This window comes from Colletotrichum siamense, assembly GCF_013390195.1.
Source record: "Colletotrichum siamense strain Cg363 chromosome Unknown KSG_Cg363_contig03, whole genome shotgun sequence".
In the NCBI taxonomy this organism is placed as follows: domain Eukaryota; kingdom Fungi; phylum Ascomycota; class Sordariomycetes; order Glomerellales; family Glomerellaceae; genus Colletotrichum; species Colletotrichum siamense.
This window is the reverse complement of record NW_023501016.1, coordinates 390,337-407,243: the sequence shown is the minus strand read 5'-3', so window position 1 is coordinate 407,243 and position 16,907 is coordinate 390,337. Positions and strand designations below refer to the sequence as shown.

Below are 16,907 nucleotides of genomic sequence, written 5' to 3'. Positions count from 1 at the left end.
AGCCCCAATCACACCCGGAATATCAGTAAACCCCCGCCCTATCCTACAAATTGCGACGTTGAAGGACTTGACATGCAATCCTCTATCACAAGCTGTGCTGACAAATCTCATCTGAAGTCGACATGCGGCAACATCATGATTAACATCTGACTCGGCCAGTGCGATTGCATGAATCTTCCCGCCCACCCCCTTGCAAGAATGCAAGAATGCGATAGGCAAGCTGCACTCAAATAACCCGCACATACTCTGAGCTGGCAGCTACCTTCTATCAAGCTTGGATCATCACAACATACATGAAGATGTCCATGACAGGCGCTAGCGGTTGGCTGGGTGGTGTATATTGATGGATTTTAAGACGATTTACTAGTCACGGCGGTATCGAACCGGTTTTCTCTCTTCATTTTCCGCTGGGGCTAGCGGGAGGCCTCGGTATCGCCATGTCCTGTCGGGCATCAAGGGCATCTCGGAAAGCCTCACGGATATCATCAGACGAAGGGTATCCTGGAGAAGGTGGAGTTGCGGATTGACGAACCTGACGATGCAACGCCAAGTCATCTCGATCCAGTTTTCCGGTCGGCAGACGAAGTAACTTGGCAACCTCAATGTTGTTTGAATCGGCGATTGGGGCAAAGTTTTTCAGGATCAATATCAACACCACCAGAAAGATAACGAGGCGAACAAAACAACAGAAGACACCCACTTGGCGCCGTCTTAGCAAATGGGCCGTGACGTCATCGTCTTGGGAATCGAGGACATCGGTCGGTTCTGAGGCCCTGAGCCGCAGCCACAATGTGGCTTGAATATTCACGTCGCAGCGGCTCGGACACGTGGTTTGAAGCGCGGGTTGGTTTGAAGGGGTCAACTGTGGCTCACCATTCACTCATTTGAGCCGCCGTGTTCGACCAAACTCCCTCTCTTCCGTACCCCGGAGGAGTCCTGAAACTGCCCAAATGCATCACAATACCGACCATATCCAGCGAATTTCATGCGGCCAAGCGGTTGCTAGACGCCGGTTCCACGTCGGTGGTAATCTGCTGCGCTCAGAACTCTCAATGCTTACCCGGGCGCATGAATGATGCTCGTTTCTAGCAGGGAACGCCTGTCCACGCCTTTTGTCGCCAACACACCCATCGCACATGCCTGAAGACTTGCCCCAAGAGATTTGACCCAATGGCAAAGCCGCCGTGGCATAACATCAGACGCAGCAGCAGCGAAACCCTGGGAATGAAGCCCCGAATACTCTCCCGAGGCAAGGAGGATGCTGTCGATATTTGACAGCTGTCACCAGGTTGCCCAGCGACAAGGCGAATTCGCGCTGGAGGTACTGGATTGTCCCCTCGATGGCGGTGCTATTCGACGATGGGCGAAATGAAAGAGTCTGCAGCCTTGACTCAATCGCGGCCCCCTCGCGTCCCTGACAACATCACCATTTGTATATGGATGTCATGCGTTGCGAAGGGGTAGGAGGGTCCACCGCGGCTTCGAAGATCCAACATCGGATGAGAGGGAGCCGCGGCTCGCTCCAATCACGGAACGAGCGGTGCACTGGCAACTCTGGCACAAAGGAGCTTTCCTCTCATCATCGGTGTTCGGCCGGCGGGGCATGGGGCATACAAGCGTGGCCTGGCCATGTCCTGGACGGGGACTGCATGATCAGTTGGAGGAACATCACACACGGCCGGGCTTTCCTGACCGTCCCTGGGCTAGAACTTGACGGCTGTTACTCCGGAGCAGCGAGGATGGTATATATCGTAAACTGACGGCCACCCCGCAGCCGACGTGTGTGTTTCGAACGTTTAGTCAACGCCTGTGAAAAGTCAATCAGCCAAAAAACTACGCGATACCTGCCATTTCCGAGACTTGGGATCTCTCACAATCCCACGCTCGATTGATCACATCTCCTCAATCCGCACCCTAATCTCCGTAGAGAGCATTGACTCTCCGATACCCATCCGATGACTGCCAAAACGGACGTTGCCACGCTCGTGGCGCAGATGAATGAGGCCCTTGCTTCGATCCACGCGACGATCGAGGGCCTCTCGACCTCTGCCGCCCAGAGCGACACGAAACTCGACGAGCTCGAGAAGAAGCGTGATAACACAATCGCAGAGCTCCAGGCCGCATATGAACAGGAGCAAGCAGAGCTCGCGGCGGCACGGCAGAAAGAGCTGGAAGAAATCGCCGAACAACGGCGGAAAGAAGATGAGGAACGCGAGGCCCGTCGTCGAAGAGAAGACGAGGAGCTTGCCGCCCGCAAGGCCAAGGAAGACGAGGAGAAATTGAACACCTTTGATACCACTACGCATAATGTCGAAGACGAGATGGATGGCCTCATGGATGACATCGAAGACGAAGCCGCCAAGGTGATAGCCGAGGGAGAAGCCAAATTGGCAGAGCTCGAGAAGAAGAGAGCAGTAAGTCGGGGTGTGGGCTTGGGCGTGCGACGGGATCTGACTTTACCAACAGGAACTCAACCGCTTGATCGAAGAGCAGATGAAGGCATCGGTGCCTCCGATCCCGACCCGCAAGAGAGCGCGAACGGTGCGCAGAGGAGGAGGAACAGTATCCGGTCAGCCGTCTCCCCTGCCAAAGGAAGAGACGGCAGAGAAAGCAGCCGAGAGCCCGGCCGAGAGCGCACCACCCGCGCCGCCCGCCGAAGGAACTCCCGCCGCCCAAGACAAAGATATCCAAGAAGGTGACGACTCCCAGCCACCAAACGAAGAACCAGTGGCTGAAAAGAGCTTGGAGGCGGTGAGCACGGAGGAGGCTCAATCTAGCGAAAACACACCCGCGACGGAGGCGGCTGCTCCCGAGGCTCAGGAGACCAGCAAAGACGATTCCGTCCCGGAGCAGCCCGAGGAGGCTGCTGCGCCGGAAGAGGTCAGCGAGCCCGCGCCTACAGAGGAGGTCAAGGAAGAGATCCTTTCTGAATCTCCTGCGATCGAGGAGACCCAAGAAGCCCCTGCTGAGGCGGAGACCACGTCCCCGGTAGAGGTCAGGGGCCTGGCGGTGGAAGAGCCTGAGACCGCACCGGCCGAAGAAGCTGCACCAGCTGACGAACCCGTGGAAGAGACTGCGCCCGCTGAGCCAACTTCTTCGGACGAGCTGGCGCAGGAGGCTTCTGGAGATGCAGACGCTCCCTCGACGGATGACGCGACGAGAGAGGTTTCGGCCGAAGAGACGGCTGCACCCCAAGACACGCCTGTGGCCGAAGACGCCCAAGATGCTGATGACACGGCAAAGGAGATTTCAACTGAAGCAGGTGAAGCAGAGGACACCCCTGTCGCCGACAAGGGCCTCGCAGATGAAGCTCCGAGTGAAGAACCTGCGCAGGAGAGTGCCCCCGCAGCTGAGGAGAGTCCCGACGTAGAGGCAAGTCCCTCAGATGAGCCAGTTGAGCAGGAGAAGCTTGCAGACGACACCGCCCCCGAGCCAAGCGCCGAGAAAGAGGATGATGATACCCCGAAAAATGAAGAGGCGAAGGCTGCGGACGATGCCGTCGATGATGGGGCAGAAGAGAGAGCCATACCTGAGATCTCCGCTAAGGCTGTCGTTGACGAGTCGACTGCGGACGACGGTCCAAGTACGGATCCGGTCGAGAACGAGGAGGAACATTCAAAGCCCTCCGAGGAGACCGAGAGAACCGCGGAGATCTCGGCCGAGAGCCAAGAAGTTCCAGAGGTCAGCTCCAAGGCTGTCGCAGAAGAGGAAATCGTTCAAGACGAGACACCGGCACATGATGAGCCTTCACAACCGGAAGTCGCCGCGGTGCAAGACGATCTTCCCGCACAAGACGATGGCCCATCACCGGAAGAGGCTGAAGTCACCGATGCCCCTGCAAAGGATGAGACTGAGGACGACACTAGTCCTAAGGAAGACCTTGCGAAGGAGGAAGAAGTTGTCTCTGACCATGAGAAGTCTGCCGAGGTGCCTGCGGAGGCACCTGCCGAGGAAGTTTCTGTACCAGATACGACCCCGGCCGAGGATGACAGCCTTCCCAAGGACGAGGTTATCGCCGAAAGTCACGCAGAAAAGCCAGCAGAGGACAAGCCTGGAGCAGCGGATGATGAGCGACCAGAGGCCGAGCAAGTTGAGCAAAGCACCGAGAGCACTGTCCCAGAGCCTGAGCAGGTGCCGACAAGGGACTTGGCTGTGGAGACAACAGAGGATCAGGACAAGCCTGAAGATGCTGTCGAAGCCTCTGCCGCAGATCAACAACCTGTTGACGATGCCACAGTCGAAGTAGAAGAGACTCGAGACTTGGAGGACAGCCAAAGCGGCGCCGTCGTCGCAGATGACGTCGATGGCAAAGCCTCGGATGAAGCTCACGCTTCTGATGATCTCCAAGCCCCAGTCGATCTCGCCCCAGACGACTCTCAATCCAAGGATGAGGACCACCAAGACCAGCCAGCAGATGAGCAAGTAGTTGAGCCCTCCCAGCCCGAGGAGCAACTTGAGCAACAAGACACTCTCGGCACCGATGACAATGCCCAGGCCCAAGATGCCTCTCAAGAAGTTCAAGCGGAAGTCAGTGACCAACCCCCGACAACCCAGGAGGAGGAAGAGCATCTACCAACCACTGCCAGCAAAGATCTTGAAGATGCAGATTCCAAAGAGCGGGACGCTGTGCATTCGGACGGAGAGGAACACGCTCGTGGTGTCCTTGACGCAGACGATTCCGCTCATGGACCTTCTGACGCCGCCGCCGACTCCAGTACTGTGACAGAGCCTGCCGAAGTCTCTGATGCCCCCGAGGTTGATCAAACCGAGGGGGAGAAGGAGGCGGAGGACGTTGCCGAGTCCCATGAGCCAGAAAGTGCCGTTGGGCAAGAGGTTCAAGAGGCTGCTGAGACCGAGAAGACTCCTGTTGCCGAGAGCGACGAGCCGGCACAGTCGCCGGAGCCTCAAGTCGATGATGAGCATGCGGAGTCTGTTTCAGCTTTGCATGTGGACGAGGACAAGGACGAATCGCCATCAGCGCCCGTTGAGGACGACAAGAGTGACCAAGACGAAGCTGAGGCTATCGAGCGCTCTACATCTCCTGAGCTTGGCGAAGTCGAGCAAGCGAAGGATTCTCAAGACGTCGTTCCTCCTGCGGAGGCGGAAGTCGCGGCTGATCGAGACCTCGAGGATACACCTGCGGTTAAAGATGACGAGCCTTCTCAACCTGCCGAGTCTGAGGCTGAGCACCTTGAACCCGTGTCAGATCAGCCGATCGTCGACAAGGATGATGAGCCATCCTCGCCTCCACGAGAAGAAATCTCTGTTCATGGCGAGAACGTGGCCGAAGAAGAGACCAAAGTTCCCGAAATCTCTTCAGCGGATAGAGACGAGGAGCTTGAGGAGGCAAAGGCGGCTGACGACCATCCTGAGACTCAGGAGCCGGAGTCGATCGTAGAAGAGCCAACATCCGCCGCCGTTGACACGAGTTCACAAGCGGATGACGAGCGGGCGCAGGACCGGGAAGTTGAACTCGAGAGCGAGAAGGTCGATGCTCTTCCGTCTATGGACACCTCCGAAGCATTCCCAACTTCGCACGCTGAATCCGACGATGCTGTCGAGGAAACCAAGGCCGCTGACAACGTTACGGTGCCCCATGACACAGAGGAGCCAACACCTGAAGTTTCTGCAATCGACAGCGATGTGCCAGCTCAGGCAACTGAGGTTGTCGACCCCGAAGGTGCCGAGGCGGCGTCTGCACAGCTTGAGAGCCACGAACCAGTACAAGCACCCGAGTTCGAAGTTGAGACCAAGGAGATCGATCAAGCACTCCCTGAGCCCGAAAGTGATCACGAGGACAAGGGAGAGACCCTTGTTGCTCCCATGGAAGAGGGCAAGCTTGCTCACGCTGATGACTTGGCCGACGCCGACAAGAATCTTTCATCTGGCCCCGACGAGCACGATGAGCACGACGAAGTCATTGCCGCCGACGACTCTGCCGCACCGGTCGTCCACCACGATTCCAGCGATCATTCTGAGACCCTCGATGAAGCACCGACGTCAAGGTCTCTAGACAGCGCTCCGGTCGAAGAGTCACTTGCGACAAAGGCGGTCCACGAGGATGTTCCAACCGTCGAGCTTCATCAACATGACATTGACGCTGAGCTCGAAGAGGCGCACTCATCAGAGGCCGTCGACCAGACGGACGTTGGACATGACCAGGAGTCTTCGCGTGCCGAGACGAGTTTCCCTGCCGAGGAGCCTTCGCATATTGAGGAGCATTCGGATGTCGAGAAAGAGGAGCATCTTGAACCTAGAGAAGCATCGGCACATATTGGTCCTGATGAGGAACATAGCGCAGACTCCCCGACTGCGGTAGTGCAAGATGAGCTCGTCCACAGATATGAAGATGATGAGCATGATGAGGGCGATAAGTCTGTCATGGCCGAGGACCAAGAGGAAGTGCATAGACCTGGCACGCCAATCGTCGAAGATGCCCACCAGCCCAACTTCGATGAGGACAAGCACGACCACGACGACAGCACGGCACGCGGTCTTGAAGCCGGAGCCGAAGCCACTCAACGCAGTGTTGGACTTGACGAGGCCGACGATGACCACCCTGCCAGCTTCGACGATTCCCAAGAACTGGGCGAAAAGCACGATCTCTCAGTCATCACTGAGCACACTGAGCCTGCCAACTCAGCAGCTGGTGATACTTCCGGCTTAGCCGCATCATACTATCATCCTGACACTTTGAGCCGCAACGTCTCTGAAGCGCCAGATGCCGCTGTTGAGAGCTCGTACATGACCGAGACTACGAGCATGGCTGCCGCTGCGGACCGGGATCACGATCAAGAGTACCACGAAGACTTCGAGCCTAGTGCTAGCACCCATGACCATGGAGATGCCAGCTTCTCTTCTTCCACGAAGCAAGTTCACTTTGACGATCACGTTGACAGCGTGGACTACGATGATGACCACTCGTCACCGGTCCTCAGCGTCCGCGAGGAGGATAGCGATGCGGAAGAGACTTACGTCAACCCCTTTGCTAGACCGACGCAACAGGCGGCATACAATCCCTTCGCTCAGCAAATGGCGACAGAAACGTCGGAGGCATCGAACAACCCCTTCGCCAGGAACACTACCACAGCCGCGGACTTCTTGCGTTCGGTCAGCCCTCAGGGACAGCGCTCGACATCACCCGCGGCGGAGCACTTCCTGCGGTCTGCGAGCTCCTTTGGGTCTCATCCTGACGAGCAGGCACGAGAGTCGCCAATTACCAACCCGTTTGCCAGGAGCACTACTCCCACAGGTCGAAGCTCATCGGGCAGCCCCCTAGCCCAACGTTCACCAGGGAATCCCTTTGCCCGTAGCACAACTCCAGGCAGTGACTTTGGCCACGATGCGGATGTGACGGGACACGAGTCCACGTTCGAAGATCCATTTGCTGCCGCTGCGCCGCCTGTCGAGGGTCGCCAGCCCACGCCTCAGGTCCCGGAGTCGTACAACCCCTTTGCTCGGAGCCCTGCATCCGACCGCAGTTTCCTTCCCACCGTCAGTACTCTTGGTGCTTCTCCCGTAGACACCAACCCGTTTGCGGCGGCCAGGAGCAGAGGTAGAAGTGGCACTGTGGGCAGCATGGGAAGCATGGGCAGCGGAGCCGATGACACGAGTTTCGGCCAGGCCGTTCCGTCTATCGTTGGCCAAGAGTACCCGGTTGGCCCTATGGTAGACTCCGATGAGGAGGGTGAAGATCCCTTCAGCCTCGGCTCAGTAGGCCACAGTAGCAGCCCGCTGGCTTCCAGACTCGCAGTGACGCCGTTGGATACCATCCAGGAGCGCTACAACAGCGAGTTGGAAGACATGGACTCTGATTCCGAAGAGCCTGAGAGTCTCACCGGCTCGCAACAGCTGCCACCCTTGCAGCAACGAATTCCTCCTTCTTTGCCTAGCATCCAGGAGCGTCACGGCCACGGCTTTGAAGACTCCGATGAGGAGGAAGAAGACTATAACTCGAACATGCCTGGTCAGATTAATCCCGCGTTGACATCATCGCAGTACAGAGAAAGCCCCCCTCCGCCTCCGCCTCCGCCTCGCGTTCTGAGTTCCCAGGGCTTCTACCAGCAGGAAGCAGCAGAGTCATCTGAAGATAATGAGGACCCATTGGAATCGCAGTCTGCTGCCTTTACCCAGCCGGACCCCCTCTCATCTTCATTGCACAGAGCGACTCCCCCTCCCCCTCCCCCTCCTCGCGGATCTAGCTCACAAGGTCATTACGGACAACAATTTGAAGACTCTTCGGAAGAGGAACAAAATGATTGGGACAACGACTTCACTCCTGCTCAGCCCTCAACTCTATCGACATCGCAGTTCGGAGCCACTTCCCCGCCCCCGCCGCCTCCCCGCGTCCCCAGTTCCCTGTCACAGAGCAGACTTCACGTGGAGGACTCAGACGAGGAAGATCAAGGTGTCTTACCCTCTCAAGATTCACAGCCCTTCACGATGGCGTCTTCAGGTTACAGGGCTACACCCCCTCCTCCCCCGCCGCCTCGTGTGCCTAGTTCACAAGGCTTCCATCATCAAGAGCAAGCGGACTCAAGTGAGGACGAAATCCCCAACATCGCTCGACCTGGTCAGTTCCCCATTTCATCAACATCTCAGTTCAGGGCCACCCCGCCCCCGCCCCCACCTCCGCGAGCCCCAGTCTCGCAGGGTCTCCATGGCCAGGATCTCTTGGATACCAGTGACGAAGAAGAGGATATGGATGATGCTTGGGAATTGAATGCCACTCGGCCCGGCCAGATGCACAGTCTGTCGACGTCGCAGTACAGAGCGACCCCGCCACCGCCTCCGCCTCCGCGTGCCCCCAGCGCACAGGATCGCTACCGTCAACCACTCGAAGACTCCGACAGTGAAGAGGAGGACCTGAATGCTAATCAGTATGGCCAGACAACGGATGTGACGGTGACACTCAACAACCAGTTGATGGAGAGCGACCCCATAGCAACCAGCCCGATGGCAACCAACCCGATGAGCCCAGAAAGCCCCTTGGAACCGAGTCCGATGGCGACGACAAACCCGATGAGGTCAACCAGCCCTCTGGCGACAGTAAGCCCGATGTCAGCAAGCCCGGCAGCCCAACAAAGCCCGATGGAAACACCATTCACGGCGTCGGGACCCAGAAGCAGTCAGGATCCTCCAAGTCATCTAAGAGAAGAAGACGGGGAAGAAAGCGATGATTCATGGGAGAACATCAACCAGCGCGGCGAGGCAGCCCGTCTTGCGGCCGACTCAGCATTCCCCGCGCCCACGCCCCAGCTGCGTGTCGACAACTACGAGCAGCAGTGGGCCAACGCAAGCAACGATCAGATCTCCACGGCATCGACTTACCTCACCCCAGCTGGACCGGGAGACTTCACGGATACCGATTCGCAGGAGTACGCCACTCCCCTGGCTTCAGCCGGGTTCAGCGCGTCTTCGCAGTACACGCAAGGCGCGCTGGACTCACCGCGACACCCGGAATCTGCTGACATCAAGGACAGCGCTTATGACCCAGCCTATGCTCAAGGAACGTCTGGTGTTCCGCATGGACAAGACATTCCGGCCAGTCACCTCGAAGACTCCGACTCTGACAATGACAGCGACTATATCACCCCGGGGATCGCGCCTGCTGCTCCCTCATTCTTGACCCAGTTCAACGCCCCTCAACAGCCAGAAGCAACTGAGCCGGTCTTGGAGCAGGTCATCGACTCGTTCCAGAGCGACGACGACGATGGACCAAAGACTGCAGTTATGGCGTCCGACGAGCCTGTCACCCAGTACGCATCTTCACGGTTTGGAGCATCATCATGGCGTGATGAACTTCGATCCCCGTCACTGTTCGGGGCTTCTAGGCACAGCCGCTCCGACTCTCTGAGGTCAGAGCTCCAAAAGTCCATCCATGAAGGTGCGGAGACTGGGCAGCCCTCTCCGTTGCAGACCCAGGCGTATCAGCCCGAGGTCCATGTCCAAGAAGTTCACAGCCCGGAGGAGGCTCAGATGTACGGCCAGGCTTTCGGACAAGACCCGTATGCTGCCGCTGCGCAACAAGCTCAAATGTACGGGCAAGATCCGTACGCGCAGCAGCAGTTTCAGCAGTTTGGTCACGTCCAAGATGACGACGAGCAATACGGGCGGCCACAGTACAGCCCGGACTACCAGCAAACTCAGCACGGGCAACTGTCTTCACTAGAGGCCGAGTTGCAAGAGGCGGACGACTCGTCAGAGGATGAGTTTGAACATGCCACTCCACAGTTGGCACCCCAACAAAGTGAGCAAGCACCGGACGTGAGCCCCCTTGCTTTGCGCCAGGAGTCATCACCAGCTACCCCCTCGCGTGCCACTCCTGCTACACCTGTTCAAGGCACGCCCTCCACACCGTCTCGTGGTCTTGCCAACAGCAGACACAATCCTGACCGACCACAGACACCGCCTTCCCAGCCGGTCGTGGAGGAGGACTTTGATCCCGATGCATTCGTCCCGCGCGACGTGACCAACGTCCCTTGGCACGCTCGAACCGACTCTGTGCCGTACTCCGTACAGAGCCAGAGCACGATAGACTCCATGGCATCATCGCCCATTCACTCAGCGCTGCCTGTCGACAAGCACGAACCCGTCATTCGGGATTCGTGGCCAGCCTCTGTGCATAACTTGACGCGCCCGCGGAATGATTCTACTCTTACCGATCGGTCATTTGACGACCCCTTCAAGTATGACGGTGGGGGCACCAAGTCACTTCATGGAGCATCGGGCTCCGTCGGATCGACGTCCGACAGCCCTGGACGGGCTTCCGGCACAGGCAGTTCACCCGGAAGTCTCATCAGCAGGATGCGCGGGATCTTCGAAGGCAATCAAGCAAAGCAAGAGCCCGCAAGCCCGGTCCGATCACGGCCGGTCTCGGGTGTCTTTCACCCAGTCCGACGTGCCAAGCCCGAGGACGAGGACGACGGCCCCGGCTATCAGCGCAAGGCCGGGTTTCTCAACGAACACGAGGACGAGGTTGACGAGCAGAGCGCACTCCTACGAAACTCTGCTGGAGGGCTGGAGGCAAATTGACCACGCTCGGGCGGAGCGGGGCTCAAAGTCATGAGGGTGAAGCGGGACGCGGAGTACGACGATGTGGATGACGACCGCCCGATGCGGAAGTATCGAAAAGATGCGAGCGGCCTCCGGGTGCCGGTCGTCTGGACCGAGGTGCGAGAGCCCGAAGAGCCCTCTGGCGAGAGCGTGTTTCGTCTTGCGTGGTTGTTTGTGGAGGGATGGCGGCAGAAGCTGCGGAAGGCTGGGGACATGATTGAGAAGGCGCGATGGGAATGGGAGATTGATGGCACGACGACGGCCTGTACGCATAGTCGGGCGTCAAATTTGACGTTTGGAGTTGTGATTGCGGATGCCCGCATACGTGTGCCTGAAGAGATGAACAAGAAGAAGAAACAACGGAAGTCGGTGCATTGGGCGTTGGATGGATGAATGATGCTTACGAATAATGGATTACGGACATGAACATGGTCATGATCATGGACATTGGATGGTTAGAAGAGGATCATGAAGTAATAATGACTTGTTGTTTTTGGCACACCTGACTTTTGGATCTTTCATCTTCGTCCCAACCAGGTGTAACGAGAAATCACTGATCAACATCGAAACGTGTCTACCAGATAGAATGTCTGCTCGAAACAGTTCCGGCGCAAGCCAAGGTTGCCATCGGCTCTTGTTGCGGTCGGACCGCAGAATTCCCCGCTTCGCCGACAAAGATCGTCAACTCTCTTGCGTTACTCCGAATGGGTACAAAACCCCCCAACCCCCTTCTCACATGCAATTACCTAAGCCACATCCTCGGCGAAAACAGCTGACACGGGCTACTCCAGTCTTGTCACGACCCTTACTATCGAGTCCCTCGCACATCGCGATAACTTTCGTACTCGCTGCGAGATTATCCAAGGCCCGAAGGACAAGGCAAGTCCAAGTTGAAGCCAAAAAAAAACTTGATTTAGAATGGATGGAGGACACCCTCTTATCACCCTTTTATGAACAACATCCCGGCGTATCGATAACGCTCTAGACCCCCTTTGTCTTCTTTACATTTGCCTGATTCAGCAATTGGCAGATTATGTCCCAGCAGCAGCAGCAGCAGCAGCAAAATGAGCCCTCTTCTGCCACTGCCTCTGTCCCGGCGTCGTCACCTCCTGCGGTCCGAACATTCAAGCGGGCTGCAGTGGCGTGCAAGGCTTGTAACCTGCGCAAAGTGAGGTGCACCGTCACGTTATCCGGCCCACCTTGCGCCAACTGCTCTGTGGACGGCATTACGTGCGAGGTCCTGAGTCGTAAACGACGGCGGTAAGTTCCTTCGTGATTATTACCCTCTTAGAAGACCTACTAATTATCACAGCAACTCGGACCAACTCCCGACACATCCCGGGGGTGGACCCGCTGGTGGTGAGAACCCGTTGATCATCATCCCGCAACGAGGCCAAACCAAGCGCCGTCTTCTTGAGCCGCAAACAGCAGGCCCATATCCCCGGGAAAAGTCTGAAAGCTCAGAGAATCGCAATGTTCGAGGGGGCTCGGCGCCGCTTGAGGAACACCGCCATGCCAATGATGGGCCCGGGTCACCAACTCCCCCCGGACTACTAGCGAGGAACAACTCCGTGGGGGACGCATCTGCCCACACCACTCGGCCCTACGATGCCGTGAGAGCTCTGCTTCCCGCCAAAAACCAGCGATCGGCCCCGGATCCGTCCGATGCTACCGAGGACAGCTCCGCTTATGCAGAGACCCTTGAGGGCGGCAAGAACCGAGAAGACGGCTGCGTGCCATTCTACCCCGGTAAGGACGCTTACCCTACCTGGCAGTGATGAGTGCCACGATGCATCTCGCATACAAACTTGTTTACATCAGAGCTTCTTATTAACGCCAGTATTTAGGAGATCAACGCGGGCCCGCATTCTTGATTGACATTTGTGAACCAAATCGATCCTCGAAGGACAATCATTTCTTGGTACCCATGCCCTCGATCAAAGCCCTGGCCCCAGAGGATGTCAACTATCTACGATCCAAGGGCGCCTTTACGCTGCCTCCAGCTCGCGTTCGCGAGGCCATGATACGGTGCTACTTTCACTACGTTCATCCATTTGCCCCTATCCTTGATGCGAACGAATTCATAACCGAGTATGAGAAAGGACGGAAGAGCCTCTTGTTGCTATGGAGCATGTTCATCGCGGCGGCAAGCGTAAGACATGACAGGTTTTCTCGGTCTCTAGTACATGGCTAACTTGTGACTTAGTTTGTTGATGAAAACCTGCTTACCGAGGATTTCTATCCTTCGAGGAGAGCACTCAAGAGAGGCATGTATCAACGAGCAAAAGTGAGCGGCTCCAATGTGATCCTACTCAACTTCTCTCTAACTTGATACAAGGCCCTTTATGATGCGGACTACGAAAAAGACAAAGTCACTCTCATTCAGTCTCTCTTCCTAATGGGACACTGGTATACCAGTACAGACGACCGTGCCGGCCCATGGCATTGGAACGGTATCGCCATCAGCCTCTCTCATACCATCGGCCTCCATCGTCTCAACATGCCATGTCAACAGGCCTCCCAGGGCACGAAGCCATTCTGGAGACGCCTCTGGTGGTCGCTGTACAGTCGTGAGGTATGGCTTTCACTGGGACTCGGTCGACCAATGCGCATCGCCTTTGACGACTTTGACACCCCCATGCCGGCAGCCTGTGACGCGGACGTCCTCTCACCCGAGGTCGCAGGGAACCTCGGCCGAAAGTACCTCCCTGGCGAGCTCGGCTTCTTGTTCGACATCTGGCTCGAATTCGTCGGACTCAGCGCCACGCTTGGCAACATCCTTTCGACGAATTACCGGGCAAAGGGTGTGAAGCCGTCGAGAGCTGACATTGAACGGAGCGAGAGCCAGATCCGGGCGTTTCAGACCCGGGTCCCGGAGGCCACGAACCAGAGCCGGGTGGTTGCATCTCACATATACCAGTTCAAACTTTACTTTGAGTAAGTTGCTGAGGATTCTGTGATGTTCTTGGAATGGGAGCTTACGGCGTTTAGAACATCCATCATCGTCCTTTATCGACCCTTCATCCTAGATACCCCGCGAGAGATCCCGGCCGCTGATCAAGGCAACTGGAGGACCTTTGCATGCCAGAAAACCCGGACTGCGGCGTCCAATGCGAGCGCAGCAGTGAACTCCATGATGGCGGAGGATCTTATCCGTCTATGCCACACCATAACGTAAGATGCAGACGTACATACTCATCTGGAGCACAACTGACGCAACGAGCAGGGTCATCGCCCTAGTGCCACCAATGCAGATTCACCTCTTTGAATCAACGTCGTCCAAACAAATGGCACGCCAAATGGGCAGACACAACCTCGCCTTGTGCATGGTTGCCATGGACGAGTTGCGCAAGAGCTACATCTCGGCAGAGGCGTCGTACAAACTCTTCGAGACCGCCATCAACAAAGTCGACAACGCGCCGCCTCATCAAGAATATCAACCATCTCCCGCAGCGCCCACTGCGTCAACTACACCTGATGGCACAATGAACAGTAACACCTTCGCCGACTGGCCAGACGGTTATGGTCTGGGCAGCGCCAACATTATATCGAACATGTGGAGCCCCTTGCCGGGCGCATATCAGGACGACGCCTCCATATCCGGAACGCAGTAAGTGCCGCGAAGCTTTCATGAGAACACGAATCATTGACTTGGCGCAGCACCGATGCATGGCTGGATATTCAGTCGATGGACAGACTGTGGACACTGGACGACTTCAGCCTCCCGTAAAAGGGGCCAGCACCGTACCGCGACGATCAGTGAACGAAGTCCGGTCCCGCCATGCCTGTGGGATGAACTTTATTTTCACTGAGCACCTCATTCCAAACCCCCAGGCTCTGCTCTCGGGGTCCTTCCGGGGCCTCTTGGCCCGTCGGACGGGGTTCTGCGATGGCGCCGACAGATGTCGTGTTCTGAGGACCGGTTTTCGGTCGAATACTATCGAGAACAGATGCAACACAACCATGAACCGGCGGCGCGCCGACGAATATTGAGGTGGCTCAGCGAGGGATTGCTCCGATCCCTGAGCATTGAGATCCACTTATTGCCGAGGCCGAGGTGCCGAGGCACTTTGGCCGCTTTGGCGCTAGCATATGATGCTCTGCCTTAGCATGGGTGCGAATTGAGCTTCAAACTCATCCGTGGAACATGGACTGCGTATCATTGATGCTAATACTGGTGGAAGTTTGATGTAAGATAGTGTAATTATAATTCTAATGAGAGAAAGACGGGGCCTGAAGAAATTCTAGTTGACAGGCCAGTACAAGAGTGATTGCATGTATTTGGTGTTGGTCTCTGCATCCAGAACCGTGCCCACAAGACATGAACGTTAGAAAGCCTACCTACCAATTAAGCACGTAGCTGCCTATTCACTAAATTGAAAAAAGACAATTTAGAAAAATAAAATCGCTGATCAGTTTTGAGAGCTCGAAAACAATCATATATTCAGACCAGAAGATACTAGAGATACAAAGGATCGCCCATCGCTACCAACGTTGCTATGGCGAACGTGTAAGCTGAGCTACCTCAGAGTTTAGCTTTCAACCCAGAAATCGCCTCCTTGGCTCCTGGTTTCCACCACGGCCAGAATGGAAACTCAGATCTATCGATGTCTCCAGCAAACTCCGGCTTCCTCTTCTCCATGAACGACCTCAGACCCTCGACATTGTCCGGTGACCCCGCTGAAGCAATGAAGGTCCTCGAGTCCAGCAAATGAGTTTCCTCAGGTGTGTCGGGGCAGTAAAGCATCAGGTCTCTCATCATCTTGGTGCTCATGAGAGATGTGTTCTCCGCCATATCAACCGCCGTGCCTACGGCATAATTCAGAGTGGCTTCCGGGGTCGGGAGAATGTTTGAGAACAGGCCGCTGACCATAGGGTCCGACGCAGCATACGTGTTGCCCGTCGCCGTCATATGCATCGCCCTTGCGAGGCCAACAAGCTTGGGAAGGTAAAAGGCACTGACGGATTCCATGGTGAATCCCCGACGAGCGAAAGGCATGCTGAGCTTTGCGTCCTTCCACGCCACTCGGATGGTGGCTGACAGGATCGAGGTTAGGCCAAAACCTGCCGCAGCACCGTTGACGGCTACGATTGTTGGTTTGATGCAGTTGGAAATAGCTAGAGCAACTCTGCCGCCTCTGTAAACAAGTGTTAGTAGCTGCGTTTCGACGTAAATCATGGGTAACTTACGGGTCTTTCCATTCCTTCATTGTCTTTTCGTTCTGCTTGATCTTCAAAAGCCCCTCCGGGCCACCCGAGAGATCCATCCCAACGCAGAAGGACTTGCCCGCGCCGGTAAGCACAATGGCCCGTACGCGCGTATCTCTGTTAAAGAGATTGAAGACCGATTCGAGCTCTGTGAGGATATTCTCGTTAACCGCATTGTGTCGTTTGGGCCTGTTGAGAGTAACGATGACTACTTTGGTCGCAGTAGGTGCGTCGGCGGGGACATGGCTAATCAATATGTCCTTGTAGCCCGCAGATGTGTACGACTGGGGGATTGATGTATTATCAGAATGAGACATGGTACGGAAGGACTTGATTGAATCAATCGCTGGATTCTGTGGACGGGTCTGTTCAAGTAAAGATTCACTGCAGTGTTTGCTTGATATCTAGGCTTCTTTCCTCCGCGGATCTGATACGATTTCTCTCTTAAATTCAACGGCAATCGCATCTCAGATTGATTATTGTACACCTCGGTATTTGTTCATCCCCTCTCGACGCCAGGAGATAAAGTTCGCGATGAACAATGCCGAAGTCACTGGTGACTGGACTGATCCGTTGGCTTATGACGAGCTCTTCTATTTCGATGGCAGAAGTAAGTTGACGTCCGAAGTCATTACCTATTATTT

General features: G+C 56.1%; 4 protein-coding genes across 4 annotated transcripts; 3 read left to right on the top strand and 1 right to left on the bottom strand.

The window, feature by feature from the left end:
* Positions 1–1,955: 1,955 nt before the first annotated feature.
* CGCS363_v004076 (uncharacterized protein) lies at positions 1,956–11,034 on the top strand (the record flags this gene model as incomplete). Its single annotated transcript, XM_036635925.1, has 2 exons — positions 1,956–2,414; positions 2,467–11,034. The coding sequence occupies 2 exons, from the start codon at positions 1,956–1,958 to the stop codon at positions 11,032–11,034; spliced, it is 9,027 nt and encodes a 3,008-aa protein (XP_036497371.1).
* Positions 11,035–11,064: 30 nt separating this feature from the next.
* Positions 11,065–11,448, top strand: CGCS363_v004075 (uncharacterized protein; the record flags this gene model as incomplete). The annotated part of the gene is made up of 1 exon (XM_036635924.1): positions 11,065–11,448. The coding sequence occupies one exon, from the start codon at positions 11,065–11,067 to the stop codon at positions 11,446–11,448; it is 384 nt and encodes a 127-aa protein (XP_036497372.1).
* Positions 11,449–12,088: 640 nt separating this feature from the next.
* On the top strand, positions 12,089–14,785 carry CGCS363_v004074 (Cutinase transcription factor 1 beta; the record flags this gene model as incomplete). The annotated part of the gene is made up of 8 exons (XM_036635923.1): positions 12,089–12,315; positions 12,368–12,804; positions 12,903–13,207; positions 13,262–13,342; positions 13,394–13,992; positions 14,047–14,229; positions 14,282–14,665; positions 14,716–14,785. 8 exons carry the CDS (start codon positions 12,089–12,091, stop codon positions 14,783–14,785), a joined length of 2,286 nt encoding a protein of 761 aa, XP_036497373.1.
* Positions 14,786–15,580: 795 nt separating this feature from the next.
* Positions 15,581–16,580, bottom strand: AFT3-1-1 (Enoyl-CoA hydratase AFT3-1; the record flags this gene model as incomplete). The annotated part of the gene is made up of 2 exons (XM_036635922.1): positions 15,581–16,193; positions 16,246–16,580. The coding sequence occupies 2 exons, from the start codon at positions 16,578–16,580 to the stop codon at positions 15,581–15,583; spliced, it is 948 nt and encodes a 315-aa protein (XP_036497374.1).
* Positions 16,581–16,907: the final 327 nt, after the last annotated feature.